Source organism: Arvicanthis niloticus, chromosome 17 (genome assembly GCF_011762505.2).
Source record: "Arvicanthis niloticus isolate mArvNil1 chromosome 17, mArvNil1.pat.X, whole genome shotgun sequence".
Lineage (NCBI taxonomy): Eukaryota > Metazoa > Chordata > Mammalia > Rodentia > Muridae > Arvicanthis > Arvicanthis niloticus.
Genome location: NC_047674.1, coordinates 29763322 through 29780007, shown reverse-complemented (window position 1 = coordinate 29780007; position 16686 = coordinate 29763322). Strand labels below are relative to the sequence as shown.

Below are 16686 nucleotides of genomic sequence, written 5' to 3'. Positions count from 1 at the left end.
GAAGTCTTTCTATTTCTCGTCTGAAAGCTTTAAGGTCTCCAAAACTAGAGATCGCCCAAGTCAGAAAAATTATTCTTTGAAAAGATCAGATCATGGCAACCTGAGATTTTAAGTTCAGGTGACCATTTCTATGTTGTAAAACTTCAGGGGATGTGTTCCTTTTTGGCCTCCACAGGAGAAACACTAGTCTTCCTGAAAAGAGATTTGATCATGGGCCTGAGCCAAGGAACAGTCAGCCAGACTAGCCAGAGAGTAAAATGCAAATTTAATTTGTTCCTAATAGCTCCACCCACTGACTCCACTGACTCCACTGGCTCCGGCTACTACTTCAAACCTTAAGACGAAATTGCAATATTCATTTATCCAGGGCTTTTTTCCAGTTAGACATTGCTGAGTGAAGTCATAATTTATTGGGCTATGAGCCTTTGATTATATAAACATTTTCCCATTTAGCAGGCCCAGCCATCCTTGTAATAGATTTTATAATTGCCCTGGCTATATTGCCCCAGTGACGAAGCTGCAGTACAAACACAATTTGGACAAGCAAGTCTAGAAGAAAGGGTCTCACCATGGCGTCCGCTTTATGTTTCATCCGCTTAGCTTCTCTCATAAAATAATCTGCACTTCGAGGCCTGCAAGAGGAGAACATCAGATGCCATTACTGCTTCAGTGCGAAATCTATGGGAAATCTGCTTTCCTTTCATTCAAACATAAAGTGCAATTTAAAAAACTCTGCTTAATACAGAATCATGGCTACTTTCTGCACCTTCAAATTATAGCCTGTACATAAAATACATTATTTTTCTCCTAAGTTAGCAATTCAAAGCCCACTCAATATGTGCAGATAGCCTATATTTATAGTTATTTTAATGTGATCCCTCAGTGCCTAATCTGTGAATAAGTTTTTTTTATTATTGTATGGACAAGAAAAAAGTAAAAAAAAAAAAAATCTTATTTTTCACAGTATCTACAGAAACCCATCTGCCTTTTAGCTTAAAAACTGTAAATATGTCTGATGATAATATCATGGATATGTATGGGTGAATATTTATTTGTTCTGTGACTGTGTCATTTATATACAGAAATGGTACCTGGAGTTGTGTGTACATATATTTAATTATCTTAAAGCCTCACAGTGAAACTAAAGAACTGTGATGCAGTGTGATTATGTTCCAGTTATAATAAAGTTAATTGTAAAATGATGTGTACCTTGTAACAATGCAAAGACACCATGTATCGTCTGGAGTGCTGATTAGCTAGTCGGTAAACAGACTTGTGTGATATTACAGCAATAACCCTGGCCACTGCCAGTTCTTCTGGGAGATGAAGGTAATTTGTCCTGAGACTGATTGCATGTGCATAACAACCCTGCACCACATGCATAGGACAGCTCTGTAGAGGATGGTGCCTTTAAAAATGCTTAGTCTAATAGACTAATAAAACAAAAATCCTTCACATACTTTAGATGCCATAAGCATCAACTTCTTTGCATTCTGTGTTATGTGATCAATAAACTTGACCTATTAATGAATAGTTAGGGGATATGATGTCAGCAGAGACATTAGTTATGGGTTGTTTAACCTATTATAATTTGCTTATTTTAAACTGTCTTGTTTTAGATTCTATTTTTTGGGGGGGCGGGGTTCGAGACAGAATTTCTCTGTGTAGCCTTGGCTGTACTGGGACTCACTCTGTGGACCAGGCTGACCTCAAACTCAGAAATCTGCCTGCCTCTGCCTTCCAAGTGCTGGGATTAAAGGTGTGCGCCACCACTGCCAGGCCCTCTAATGGGTCTTTTATCTCATTGCAATGCCAGGTCATCAGAACATTCCTTTATTCAAAGAGATCAGAATGCTTAAAAAAAAAATCAGTTTGTGCTATGATAATGAACGTGGGTTTATACCACATTTCAATAACCAAACTAAGAAACAAAATCATAATCAAAGCAAATAATTAGTTTTGGGTAAAAAAAAAACAAAACATTGGAATAAAAAATGAGAGACTCTCAGGACTCAAAGGGAGAAACCTTAGATGAAATGCCCAATAGTGGGGAGAGGGAACTTATAGAGTTCAAATCTGGTAGATAGACAGGGCATCAGGGGGAGGGATGGGGTTGCCATTCCACAGTCAAAACGCTGACTCAGAATTGTTCCCGTCAAAAGAACTGCAGGAACAAAAATGGAGAGGAGATGAGGAAAAGTGGTCCAGTGACCGCCCCAACTTGGGATCCATCTCAAGGGGAGGCTCTAGTGCCTGACACTATTATTGATGCTATGGGGTACTTTCAGACAGGACTCTAGTATGGCTGCCCTCCAAGAGGCCCAACAAACAGCCAACTGAGACAGATACAGATACTTACACCCAACTATTGGACTGAGGTTGGGGACCCCTGTGGTTGAATTAGAAAAAGGCTGGAAGAAGCTGAGGAGAAGGGCAACCCCACAGAAAGCCCAGCAGTCTCAACTAACCTGGACCCCTGAGATCTCTCATACACTGAACCACCAACCAGGCAGCATACATGAGCTATTCCAACCCCCCCCCCCCCAACACACATATACAGCAGAGGACTGTCTGGCCTCAGTGGGAGATAATATGCTTAACTCTTGAGAGACTTGAGGCCCCAGGGAATGGGGAGGCCTGTCATCAGGGGAGAGGGGACATTTTCTTAATAAAAGCAGGGAGGAGGAATGAGATGAGGAAATGTGAGAGTGCAGACCAGGAGTGTGGGGGGGGGGCAACGACTGGACTATAAAAAAAAAATTAAAAAAAAAGAAATTCACACACACACACACACACACACACACACACACACACACACAGAGCATATCATTTCCTGTTTCTTATTTCTCTACAGATATTGTTAGGGTTGTGGCAGTATACTAAGGCTGACATGATGAATTTGTTACCATAAAGAAGTGGCAAAGCAGCTGTGGAATTTCCTGAATGCTACAGTCTGCCTTTCAGCAATGGCTCCTTCACCATCCTTGTTCCCATCCTTATCTGAGGCCTTCTGTTCCCCTTGGTGGGTCTCTGCTGTGGCTAAAGGTTTCCTTAGTTAAGAGGGCCTGCTCCTGTCATCTCTGCTTTTCTAGGTCATCTCCCAGGGACCCACAGCTCCACTCAAATGCTTTTTAGTTGTCTTAACAGAGTGCTATTCCTTCTCTGACTACAGACTGATTGGTTCAAACTTGGGCAATTTCCATTGTTACTTCTTGTTTGCTTCTGTTTCCAAACAAACTGTTTCTAGAGCAGTTTTAGATTCACAGTAAAACTGAGCAGAAATTACATTGTTTCCTTGTGCTATTTGCCCCACACATGTACAACCTCCTGAACTAAAGTGAGTGCCACTGTTACAGTGACAAGCCACTGGTGACCATCTGAAGTCTATGGATTACGGGCCATTTCTTTTCTATTTTAAAGTCTTAGTTTTACTTTTTTTTTAAAAATAATTTTTCAAACCTTTATTTCATGTGAATGGCTTTCTGTCTACACGTGTGTCTGTATACCATTTGCATGTTGGAGCCCCTGAGATCTGAGTTACAGACAGTTGTGGTGGGTGCTGGGAATTGAACCCAGGTCTTCTGTTAGTTAGAACAACCAGTGCTCCTAACCCCTGAGCCATCTCTCTAGCCCCTATGGATCATTTCTTGATGGTGTAGATCCTGTGGGTTTGAAACACTGTGCTATGACGAGTATCTGCTGTTAGGGCATTGGAAAGGGCAGAGCTGCTGCTCTGATTGGTCGTTGGCTTCACATCTTGACATAGACTACTAGAACTTGCCTGCAGCCAAGCCTAGACTGACTCCCGAGCTTCAGACACCAGGGCTAACCATGTGAGGCAAGTCTGGTTTTCACTGGTTCTCTCCAGTTACCAGGTATGTCTGTGCTTCCTCTTCCCATTCCTCCACTCTCTCTTTTTTTAAACTTAAATTAAAAAAAAAAATATTTATATGTGTATGAGTACACCTGTAGCTGTTTTCAGACACACCACAAGAGGGCATCGGATCCATTACAGATGGTTGTGAGCCACCATGTCGTTGCTGTGAATTGAATTCAGGACCTCTGGAAGAGCAGTCAGTGCTCTTAACCACTGAGCCATCTCTCCAGCCCCTATTTTTCTTCTCTTAAGGAAGGGCCATCTGAGTTGGCTTTTATCATAGTTTTGGAGTCTGTAACTTTACCTCCCTTAGAGTCAGTCTGGAAACTTATGCCTTGACCAGAGTTTCTAAAATATGGTTTCTGTTGTTTCACCATCTTGTCCTAAAACCAAACTTTGGGGCCTCTGAGGTATTCATGAGGGACATGGAGCAAAGTCTAGGCAGATTCCATCAGTTTTGATGACTTGCTTTGAAGCTCTGTTCTTCCTTTCTCCTGCCCTGAATGTTGTGCTTTCTGCTCATTCACTGACAGTTCACCAAATCCTATCGTGAACCAAAGGTTATGATAGACTTTGGTCAGACCTTGGAGTCTGAGCACTGTCAGGAACTATTAGCTTAACCCATGCTTCTGACTCTTTCTCACCACTACAGAGAACTTGTCCGTGCTATACTTGGTGGGTAATTAATTACCTTCTGAGTTTACAGGGCTACAGTTAATGCATGGGTGTAGCCTGGCCACTGGCATGTTTCAGTGGGAACCATACCACTGACCTTTTTGGTTTTCCCCACCTACAGTAATTCTTGAATTGTACTGAATTTCTTCTGTGCTTAGGGAAGAGTGTTGCCTTCTGAGAAGGCGCAGCATCATAGTCAATGAGCTGGAGAATGTCTCCATGGCAACTTGAAATTCTCCACATCATTATCTGCTCTACGCTACAGTATCTAAGTTTGGTCATTTGTGTGTGTGTCCTGTTTTGTAGACCTCACCACTAAAAGATTATTTTAAATGCATTTTGTTTCCATGATAAAAAAAAAAACCTCTCTGGGTCATAAACTTAGATTTCACAGATTTTCTAAGTTACCTTAGAGATGGCAGTGGCTGATAGCCCCCAAAGTATGTTCTTCAATCAACGCTATTTTTATCTGTAGCACATGAATGAATCTTTTAAACCTGATGTGGAGGCTGAGTCACGGGCACACAGCAGTGCCTGTGGGTAAGTAGCACATTTAATTTTCTGACTGGATCCTGGCAGCTACAACAGTAACCTGCCATGCTAAAGGAAACCTGCTGCTGTCTATGGACCATTTACAAACACGCTCGTTAGAATCCGCTTTGCATATAATGGAGGGCTCACTATACTGAGCACTGAAAATTGCCTGAAGATTGGTCCATTTTCTCCTCTCAGGTGATTTCTGCTGCTATGCTCTTAAACCAGGCCATTATAAAGTCATTGGGACCAATGGGATGTCACTCAGACTGTCCGGCATGGCTGTGGAGTCACGCTAATCTGTACTCCTTTCCACAGCTGTACACAAGTCAGTAGGAAAAATGAAATTGTCCTTACCCCTGTCAGAGGTACAAAACCTAATATATCAAAGGTGCTGAAATGAACCTAATACTCTCAGTGCAGAATACATTTTTTCACCGAATCTGTCTTTAAGTGGGAGAATCTAGAGTCTTTACACTTCTATAATAATACCCTGTGTGCTATTTTTCATAGTGTTTTATGGTGATCATGAACACACTGATAAATGTGCAATTAAACATTGCAAATGGAAGAGCACCCAGTGCTCCACAGAGATCAGGACTGGCTGAAGGCAGAGCTCAAGCCATGTGCACCTTTGTTCTAATAGTTCAGTGTAACGAAAGCGATCGGTGTACTTGGTCCAAACGGGACGTTTCCTTTTCTTCTTTTCTTCCATCAGCATCGTCTACAAATACATGGCGGTGGCCCTGAGCAGCAGCAGCGTGCAACCGACCTGACACACTGAGCACGGGAGCTTTACAGAGGACTTTGGTTTTTGTTCTCCTTCCTGGCTGAGGGAGCCAGCGAGATGAATGGCCTCCCACAGAGAGGCTGGCACGCTGCTTTCTGTAATTCCTACCTCTTTGAAAGGCCGTCCTTCCATAGAGCAAGGCTGTTTTGTGCAAACTGGCAGGGATGAGAGCTAACTGTGTTTGAACAAAACAGGTTCCTGGGTGTGGAGAAATGGGGATGGTTTGCTTGGAGAAACTGAAATCCACATCAGACAGAGGAGCAATGATGGTATCAAATGGATTTCTCTCTACCCCCAGTATCATTTGGCATGCCCTAGCTGTGTCCTCGGCTTTCAGGTGCTTGTTCCAGAAGGAGCCAGACTGTGCAAGAGGTTAAATGTTTCTTTTTCACACATGAGATGTTTTGTAGTGCTAGCTTTGCAGAACTGGGTGACAACCTCAGCTTCATGCACGCTGGGCAAGTGTTCTATCGCCTGTCGTCACTGTTGCTGAGGATGCTTGGAGACTGGGGCTCCCAGGTGAGGCTACTGGCTGTCTGCACACACCCTGTGGATGCAGCTGATGGTGTTTAAGCAGTGGGATCCCTATGCAGCTTTGTTCCTTGATACTGACTGGAATCCTAAGGAGCCTGGAACCTGGCTTCTCCAGAGGGGGAGGATCCTATGCCATGTTCCTTACAATACAGTACATTTCTCAGGTTGTGCTGGCTAAGGGAGGCAAGGTTTTAATCACTGAAGCAACTGAAAACCATCCGTCTCACTGCTGTTCTCTGCATTGGACATTTAAAGGATTGATTTTAGCAAAGCCTAAATGTTCCAGTAAGAGAAGTATGTCCTTTCCTTCCTTCCTGACATTCCTGTTTTTTGATTTTGTTTTTCCTTCCGTGAGAATAAAGTAAGGACCCAACCTGAGATGGGGGATGTGCAACGGAAACAATTCCCTAAGAACAAAAAGGTGGGGGTCCAGCTTTGCTGCAGTGAGATCTCCCTTAGGACAACAGTGCCATGGAAAGGTACCCAGAGTGCCTTGCCTATGACAATTTGGCCCATGCAAAAATTCTACTTGGTTTCCTTTGGTTAAGTCATGCTGCGGAGATTCAACCTTTCATATACGGGAATCGTCCCTTCCTCTATAAAATTAAAATCCTTTTAGCTAGGAGACTGTGCCATGTAATTACCTTACAAATGTTAAGTCCCAGTCCCTTCCTGCCACTCACATTTCCCATGCTCATGGCCTCCAGTATTGTGTGTCCCAGGGAGTCCTCATTCAGTGCAGGGAGAGATAGGTAGCTCTGTTCCTGTTACTGGCATCATGGGGACAGATGGGACATTTGGTGGATTGCCTGGGTGTTCTGGTCGTGACTGCCTCTTCCATGGAAATATGGGCAGGGGACAGCACATCCTTCAACGAGCAGCAGGCAGTGCTGGCCTCCAGCCCTGCTGGCTTCCAACACAGCAATATGGCTGGCAGGAGCTGGCATTATTCCTAGCCAATCCTTTCACCACACAGATCCGTGAATTCAGGATTTTTGGACCGAGGCTTCCCATCCCAGATCTCCCTCAATTCTCCTCGGCCAAAGCTCCCTGTCGCTAATTACGACACCAAATAATATACAGCTAGCTCACAGCTTTACACTAATAAGACCAGCATCTAAGCTGTGAGTTGAACCAGCACTGACGTTCCTTGATATACATTCTCAGATTCTGTCTTTTAAGAGAGAAGTCTGTTTGCCACCTTCCCCCCTGAGGCTGTGGAGTAGTAACTGTCCCTGATTTTCATGCTTTTGGGGAATGTCAGGGGAGGAGGGACTGTCAGACTGCTGCTAGTCTGCGCCTGCAGCTTACCAAGAGCAAGCCGACCTTGATTCAGGTTCTAAAATAAGAGCTATCCCCTTCAGTTCATTTGCATCCTCAAAGCACTAACTGCTGCTTGCTTAATTGGTAAGAAAAATAGGAAGTGAGATGTGAGATGTGGAAGACCAGGAATCTAAATGTTCTTTCAATGCAAGTTTACAGAAAAAGAAAGAAAGATAGAAAGATCCAGGCCTTCCCCTAGGAAAGGTATTTATAACTCAGCTATATTTATTCAGTACTCATTCTTGACAGCCTGGTGGATTCAGTTGTTGTCTGAATTGCATGTTTATAAAACCATTAACAAGTATTTATAATACAAAGGGATGAATTTCCTTTTTTTTTTTTTTAAAAAAAAAGCTACTTGACTGCAGCTTGGGATGCTATGCATGCATGGGAGAAAGGGAGGGGGATGGGGGGAGCCAGGGGGAACCCAGGGGGGAGCCAGGGGGGAGCCAAGGGGGACCCAGGGGGGAGCCAGGGCCCGAGAGGAGAGAAGGGAGGGGAAGCTGTGATTGGGTTGCAAAGTAAATAACTAAATAAAAGAATGAAAACAAACTAAACCAGAGCCTGGCATCTGTTACTTTTTGGATCATTCTAGTGTTTCCAATCAGTTTTCCAATGGCTCTGGCCCTAATGATCTGGCCCTTTTCTTTCTTCTCCCAGGAACCTCTCTCTTCATCTCAGGGCCCCAGTGAAGAAAAGTCAAAGGAAGGGATTGAGGACTTTCTTGGTCAGGAAGCTGCCAGGGCAGAAGTTGTCAGGTAAAAGAGGAGGGAAGTGAGAGGAGGGAAGGAAAAGAGGAGGAAAAGGAAGTGAGAGGAGGGAAGGAAAAGAGGAGGAAAAGGAAGTGAGAGGAGGGAAGGAAAAGAGGAGGAAAAATCCAAAGGGAAAGGGAAGGGAAGGAAGGGTTTATTCCCATCACCTGCCTAGGGATGGTACTGCCCACAGTGGGCTGGGCTCCTGCACCAACTGGCACTCAAGAGAATGCCCCATAAACATACCCACAGGCCATTTCTCATTGAGACAGATGCTTAACCGAGGTTTCCTCTTTCCAGGTGTGTCAAGTTGAAGCTAATCATGACAGAAGGGAAGGAAGCAAAGGGGGATGGGAGGGAACGAACATGAAGAACTTGACTGTTGCCTGTACCTGACACATAGTAGGTGCTTTGTATGCAGCAGCTAGATGTGTAAGACATTTTGCACATCAGGCGACTTTTGGTCTCTTGAGGGACAGCTATTTTCATGGTTTAAAGGAAGAGACAATATTGGTTCTTTGCTTTTTGGGTTTTAAAGACTCTTCCCAGAGCCTTCTCAGACCAGTGGCTGTTTCTTTTGTGTTTATTTTACTAACAGAGATTTCAAATCATTTGGGGCGAGCGGCCACTCCTCTCCGTGTAGGGGTATGGAGGAGTGCTTTTCCATTTCACTCTACCATATCCCTAACCGAACCAACAGTCCCAGCATAGGCAACAGCGTTTTGCCAACAGGCAGAGCCTCTTCATTGATACAGACAAGGAACATAAAAAGAAACATTCCCCCCGTAATAAGTTCAAGAAACATCAGCTATTGGGCTGCTCTTTCTGACTCAGCCCTCTGTTTTGAACATTGGAGAAGTCATTAAACTTGTTTTCTCATAAATATTTGCTTTTCCTCTTCTTACCTTTATCATGCTCCCCATGTCATATACTGGAAATATTTGGTGTTTTGAGCACCTCAATGCCTAACACTTCTGTTACTAGCTATGACTCCAAAGCACAGACCCCACCACCACCTTAATTATCACTCTAATTATGTAAGTTTTCAAAAAACGACTAAAATTCACAGGGACAATTTCCACACAAAGTTCGAAAGAGACCATTGTTGACCATCTGTCTCCTGTCTCGAGGGCCAATGAACACCTACCATTGTACTCAGCAAAGGGGGAGTGAATGGAGTGGGTGCTGGAACAGCTGAAGGGAGGGGAGGGTTGCATGCATGGAGCTAGCATGCAGCTGCAGTAACCAAAGGAGGAGGTGAGACCTCGATCCCCAGATTCTGTTTCCTTAGCACGTGCTTTTTAAATGACAGAGAGATGCACATTTGGCTTCCAACCCCTGAACTCTGTGCTCTGGTTAATGTATAAAGTCTAAGTAATAAGTAAAAGATTAAGACTCCGTATAGGTCTGACAGAGGAAGAGATAACACGAGTCTATACTTAGGTGAGAATGAGGGAGGGATGTCAAAGAGTGAGCAGGACTGTGATTCCAGCACGGTGCCTGAGGCTCCCCAGATGCTGCTGCTTGTGTGGCACCCCTGAGGAGGGAAGTAGCCATCATGGGTATTATTGATCTTTCTGAGAAGGGGCTGAGACATGTTGAGAGCAGTTTATATTTTGACTTCCTGAGGGTGTATGGCTCATAGTCTGTCTCTGCAGTTGTACTGTAAGCCACCAGAGGGCAGAAATTTCCTGCCTGCTCTTTCTGGAGACTTCATTTATCCTGCCTCATGTGGACACACATTGGATGTTTGTGGGTCAGCTAACAGCTGAAAGCAGGATTCAGGCTGAACTCATGAAAGCACACCTTCTGCCTAAATTATCTTCAGCCTCACCAGAGCATGGCTGGCAGTCTTCTTACCTTCTGCTCCTTTCTCCTTGTGAGCTGATGCTGGCTATGGGAGATTCATTCAGGTTGCAGCAGTAGAAGTGAACAGAAGATGAGGGGCTGGTTGTTTTATATAAGGCCTGTTTATGCTGTTACAAAAAAACCCAAGTCTCGCAAGGACACAGCCTTCAGGGGTAAATCGATATTATTCTTTGGCCATTCTATCTTACAAAACCAAAAATGCTTCTTTCGGTTTTATAAATCCAATATCCCTTAATCCATATCCTTAGAAATAAGACTCACTGGGGGCTGGAGAGAGAGAGCTTAGCAGTTAAGAGTATGCCCTGCTCTTGCAGAGGGCTCAGTACCCACACAGGGTGGTCCATGAATACCCACAGTCGTGGACACATACCCAGACAGATACATACATAATTAAAGAATAAATAAGGCCCATCAGTTCAGTTTTTCTCAGTTTCTTGAGGTCTTGGGTGCCATCCCCATTAGCCCTGGTGATCTTTTTACCCAGGGGTGCCCACAAAGTTAGGGTTTCCTTTGAGAGGGACATTTAAATGACCATATCATGCAAGGGCAAACAGTCACATCATAAGAGAGACAATGATCTTTTTTTTCTATTTTCTCCTTCCTCATCATATTAAGAACTTACATGTCATCGAAGATCAGTTTCTGTCTCTTGCAGTCCCTGTGGCCATTGGAACCTGGAGACCACGGCTCAGTCTGAGGCCGAGACTTGCTATGGATGCCATTTTCAGAACCGTTGTGAGAGGCCTTCTAAATAACAAATGAGACAGAAGCCACTGAGACATGCTGAGAAAGCCACTAGATACACTTGTACCCACAGAATGTCGCTCTGTTCTATACTAGAAATGACAGTGATTTTGTTTCAGTGACGAAAAAAATAACACAGGCTGTGTATTATTTATGCAAAATAGTGGGGACCACAAGTGAGTATTTGGGACAAGTATGAAACTCATCTGTGTTTCGCCCCACACATGTAGTAATTATATATATAAAAGCAATTGCATGCCCCATGCTTTAAAACAGTTTTGTGGTTCCTTTTGACTCTGGCCTATCCTAGGAGGAGATCAGGTGCAGAATGACCCATTTGCAGGATTATGTTGTTCAGCAAGTGTCAGATCTTGGAACCCTTTGGATTAGGGATGCCCAGCCTGTGCATATCCAGGTATCAGGCTGAGACCTTCTGCACCCGTTGTCAATTCTGTTCTCACAGCAATATAAAAAAAAGGATGTCTTATGTTCCTTTCATGGTGGGAGAACTTAGACTGGGTGGGTTAGGCAACTTTCTCAAGTTCAAGTAGTAACCATGGGTGGAGGCCCTGGACTTTTATTTTTCCCAATTTAGACACACGTCAGAATCATGTGGAAGCCTGCTAAAACAGATTGCTGGCTTAGCTTCTGCTTTAGTAGATCTAGGATAGGGTCTAAGAACTAACTCACTCTCTCTCTCTCTCTCCCTCTCTCTCTCTCTCTCTCCCTCTCTCCCTCCCTCCCTCACCAGATAAATCAGGCTGATTTTGAACTATCTCATACTGAATGCTAGGATTACAGGTGTGAGCTGCTACCACACTTCCTGTGAGAATCAGTATTTCTAAGCTAGGGATAGAGTGGTGGGCTCACAATTTCACTGAGTTTACTTAGAAATGAAGGGCCTGGACAAACCGTGAGGTCTCCAGCATGCGTCTGCAGCTGGCTCTCAGCCTTCGGCTCTTTGTTGGAAGACACTGAAGTCAACAACCCGTTGCCATGAGGTCGGCTGGAAGAAGTCAAGTCCTCACTGGAGTATTTGTGTTTACACGCATCGGGGAGTGGTGAGGTGGGTGACCGGAGCATCTTCTCATTTTTGTTTATTGGTATTGCCAAGCTGAAAAGAGAAACAGCAACAGAGCGTCCCAGTCTGCACAGGAAGAAAGGCCGTGCTTCTTGTATGGCCCAACCTCTCATTTAACATCTGCTGGCAGGAAGAAATTTCTTGGGAATTATTTTGGCGAAGTGACTTTATGGCATCAGGACCACAGTAAACAATAAACAAATCTCATGCTTGGTTTCTTTACTTTATCAGGACATGCAGTAATCTTGAGTGCCTGCCAATGAAGGACTAAGAAGAGTAACATGTCCACATTCTCAGTGCTTCATTGAGGTGTCTACAAATACTGAATAAACGAGCTTTTCTCACAAGCCTGAGTAGCTCGGAAAGGCCAAGCAAGAATCAGCAGCAGTAAACTAAGCTCCTAGTTTCTTAGTGGGCACTCACCGGCCAGTGACTGAGTCTGTCTGGAGGATATAGTCACAGAACATCAGGGTGACTCCAAGGCTGGAAGCTACCTTCCAACCACTGAGTCTCTGAATTCACCAGACATTGATTAGAATAAACACAGAACAAAGCAACTGGTACCTGAAACCACAATCTCTGATCCTTAGCTCTTAGTTTACCTTCAAGACTAGTCTATTCTTAAACAGAATTTCTCCAAGTCAACCATCCGAGAAGACAAATTCGCTTACACTAAGGTCTTACAGTGTACATGACGAGGCGTATTGCTAGGGGTCTATGTGTTCTGCATTAGGAAGAAGAATTGTTTGTAAAGGGTATGTTATCTTGAAATAGTTAATCACTGCTAACCATAGATGCCCATAGAGTCACCTAATACAATTTAGACAACAACAACAAAACAGTAAAACCAATGAAGGTTTAGTCATGACTCCTGGGGTTATGATGGGTTAATTTTATGGGTTGGTTATCAGAGCAAACAAGCCATTAAGTCACTTCAAAAGCAATCTCCTTAGCTGGTAGTCTCTGTGGGAATCTTAAGCACTGGCCTCTAAATTAAACAGCAAAGTTCTTTGACATCATGCAAATAGATACGCGTGGAGACAGAATTTCCGGTTTTAAAAGTACTCAGTCTATAACATGTTATAGACAACTGTTCTGGGTGAGTCTCAAATTGTGTCTGCTGAAGGGAAGGATGCTGTTGTTAAGGATGGAGGTGGGAAGCCTGAAAGCAATCATTTCTTGACATGGGAGTGCAGAACCCTGCGTCTAAGCTTCTAGTATTTTACATTCTTTATGTGTCATGAAGAACAAATTATGACATTAAGTATCATCATGGGTATATGTGATTGTTCCCTCTTCATCATTGCCAGTTTACATGGAGGACCAAAGAAGCTTTCTCTGGAGAGCTGGGTGAGCAGCTCAGAGCTCTCCTGCAATTGTAACTCTTGGCAGTGGAAGTATGAGAAGCACGATCCCAGAGCTTCAGGGACCACCTTTCCCAGCAAGATAACCACCTGCTTGCTCACATTGTATTGCTACTTAGTGTCAACAAAACAATCAGATCCAGGAGGTCTGCAGGATGGTGTGAGAGCAAGAGATTTTAAACTTCTGTGTCCATGACTTTGGGTGGCAGAAAGGATCCATAGTCACTTTCAAACATCTCCACTGTCATTGAAGCATCGCCTCCAGTCCCAAGCAAGGGCAAGGATCGGAAGAACGGTTAAGCTGGAGTCACCTTAGTGACACCCACACTTGTGCCTCGGCAGAAACCACCAGGCTTTCTTGCCATACCACAGTTGTTACAGACACCTTGAAATATCATCTGTGTTCATCGCTAGGCAGCAGTTATAATTGTCACTAGATAGGAAGATTATTTAATGCGCTGACAAATACACATAAAACATACTGCGCATTAAAGAGAAGTATTTCAGGAGGCGAAGTCCCTCCGTCCCCATTTCCCTAGTCCTTGGGAATGCACAGAGGACTGTGGGGTCACTGAGTAACCGCTCCCTCCTGTGCAGGGCTTCTGCATCCTCAAGGTGATCCCACAGCGCCGTGGGCCTGTGTGCGTCTGCTCTCCAATTTCATCTTTGACTCTCAGCGCTGCTCTACATCTTCCCCAACCTTTCAGTTTACATTTTTATGTGCTGTGCAGAACCATTAATCTCCCCTTTAAAGTCCTCTATGTATAGTCAGGGAGAGTGAGAGGTGTCTCAGCAGAGCAACAGCGGGGTCTCGGGCCGAGGTGCTTCTAAATGGAAAAACTTCTATGACTGAAGCTAAGCTACTTGCTTTAATGAATACCTGGGGCCTTGCCTTGCCGGGGACCATTTATCACAGAGGGAGGTGGTATGTAGGGGCCCGGGTTGTTCCTCTAGAGGAATCACTGGGTGGTGGTTTGACCTTGGAAGCACACATCCTTTTTAAGTCCACAATTTGTCTATGCCCAAGAGCTTAGGTCCATTACCTGAAGACTGAAAGTACGGATTTCCCAAGTCCTTGGGGTTTTATGTTCTTATGTGCTTAGCAGCTACTATTAAAATACTTGCTTGTAATATCTGGTTATCAGATTTGGGGGAGAGATCATCTCTGGGGAGTACAGAGTTCAGGGCTGTGCTGCCTGGTTGCTGGTCCCTGCTTACACGGAAGGACCTACCATAGCTGTCAAAAGCAGAGCCAGAGGTTACCATTAGACCTAAGTATCAGTGTTGGCTCATCTGAGGGAAGCAAGCCCGAAGACTCAGATTAGAGCCATCAAAAGGATCTTCAGTCTCCCCGACACAGCACGTGGCTTTCAGACTCAGTGGACTGCTCCAGGTCACCCCTACCTTCTGGGGGACAGACTTACCTGTTGATGGTCATGTTGCAGTGGCTGCCGGACAAGGTGTTATTAGTGGAGGCAGCTAGGCGTGAAGTGCTCTCCTTCTTTCCCTGGGCCTTTTTTATCTCTCTGTAGTCATCTTCGTTGTCACACTGGGTGGTAATAAGCAGAAGCCAATCAGCTTTAGACTCTGAGGGGTGCCAGTGAGCTGCAGGACACTGCCTGTCACACAGAAAGGCCTCTTGGGAGGTGTCCCTGCCTAGCTCCTCTAGAGAATGAGGCAATGGCAAAGCCAGTCCCTGGTGTAGCTTCTACTCAGTGAACTAGGGGGACATGTACTGGGTTTATGCAGGGCTTAGCGAAGGGAACGATACCATGTTGTGATGAAAATATGGATGATGAAAGCTGCTTAGTGTTTAGCTTTGCAGACTTGATCTGGCCTGAATTAGCCTGTGGTGTCACTATCTCTTATCCCTTACTGGTATCAGAATAAAGTATACGAAGTGTGCTCTGCCCAAGCTTACTGGAGCAACCATGGTGAGAAGCCTCAAACCTCAGCTTTGCCTCTTTAAAGTCCTGCTTGGCTTTAGTGAGTGGCAAGCAGTGGTTGTTGCCTGGTGTGCTTTACTTCTGGCTCACAATTTCCAGCCTCAAACACTTTAAAGTTCCTTTTGGTAAGATAGGACCTGTGTTGGGTTCTTGCTGCACAAATGTGTTTGACTCTACACGGTCAGGGTATAATAGAAATACACTTCCCAAAGTGCTACTTCTGGCGAGACAAGAGCTTAATCCAGGGTGGCATCCCTAGGGCTGTGTGGGGGTGGGTTTTTTTGTTTGTTTGTTTGTTTTTGGAGAAAATGCAAGTATAAAAGACAGAGAGAACTTGACTCTTTTTAGCTTGAACTGTGTCATGCAGCCTCTGCCATAGAGAATCTTCGATGCTCATGTTTTTACAATGGCCCCATGAAGAGTCCAAAGCCAGCTGTAAGTCCTTGGTTGTCAGTTTCGGAGCTTCAGTAGGGGGAGACCCAGCTGTGTCAGTCTGTGTAGGGAGTCTAGTTAGCCATTTGCCCTCTCCAGCCCTCCCAATGGAGAATGGGTGGCATAGGGAATTGTGTTGTTCTTTACTGAATGGGAAGGCAGCTCCCTCGTTCTTGGCAGACAGGCAATTGACACATGTGGTCCTGCAAGGTAAAAGGCACTTACTGCCAAGCCTGACGACCTGAGTTCTATTCCTAGGACCCACGTTGTGGAAATAAACAACTAACTCTCACAAATTTGTCTTCTGATCACACACACACACACACACACACACACACACACTGAGCATATAAAATATTGAAAAAAGCCTTTGCACATGTATTAAGAACAAAGGAAGTAGCTACCCTTTAGTGGTCCTTCTTTTCCAAGGTTCAGGTTTTACTTTATAGGGATAAGCTGTTTAAAGTTACTATGTGAAGAAACACATTTTGTGCCTGTACCATAAATCCCTTTGCTTATAATAAAGATGGCTGTAACTGGGAGAGATGATGCCTTTGACACATACCCTTCCAAAATGAGGAATACCTTCATCTTGGCCAGGAGGATTGTCTACTAAACGTTACTTCCAAGTCACCTATTTAATCAATCTCCCCTTTCCCCTGCATAATTATTTCTTTAGGCCAGCTGCAGTGCGTAAGTCTCCACAGCTATAAGGTGTTATGGTACTTCCTTATCGGAGGACACACAACTGCAGCCACCCACAGG

At 44.4% G+C, this 16686-nt stretch overlaps 1 protein-coding gene across 5 annotated transcripts in view; it reads right to left on the bottom strand.

Moving 5' to 3' along the window:
• Positions 1-16686, bottom strand: part of Aff3 (ALF transcription elongation factor 3) — a 454396-nt gene that overhangs the window by 15033 nt on the left and 422677 nt on the right. For all 5 annotated transcript variants that reach the window (XM_034521387.2, XM_034521388.2, XM_034521390.2 and 2 more), the window contains 4 exons: positions 14968-15092; positions 12011-12212; positions 10977-11101; positions 569-632 (listed from right to left, as the gene is read on the bottom strand). In XM_034521387.2, coding sequence (XP_034377278.1) covers positions 569-632; positions 10977-11101; positions 12011-12212; positions 14968-15092 — 516 coding nt within the window. The remainder of the gene's footprint in view (positions 1-568; positions 633-10976; positions 11102-12010; positions 12213-14967; positions 15093-16686) is intronic.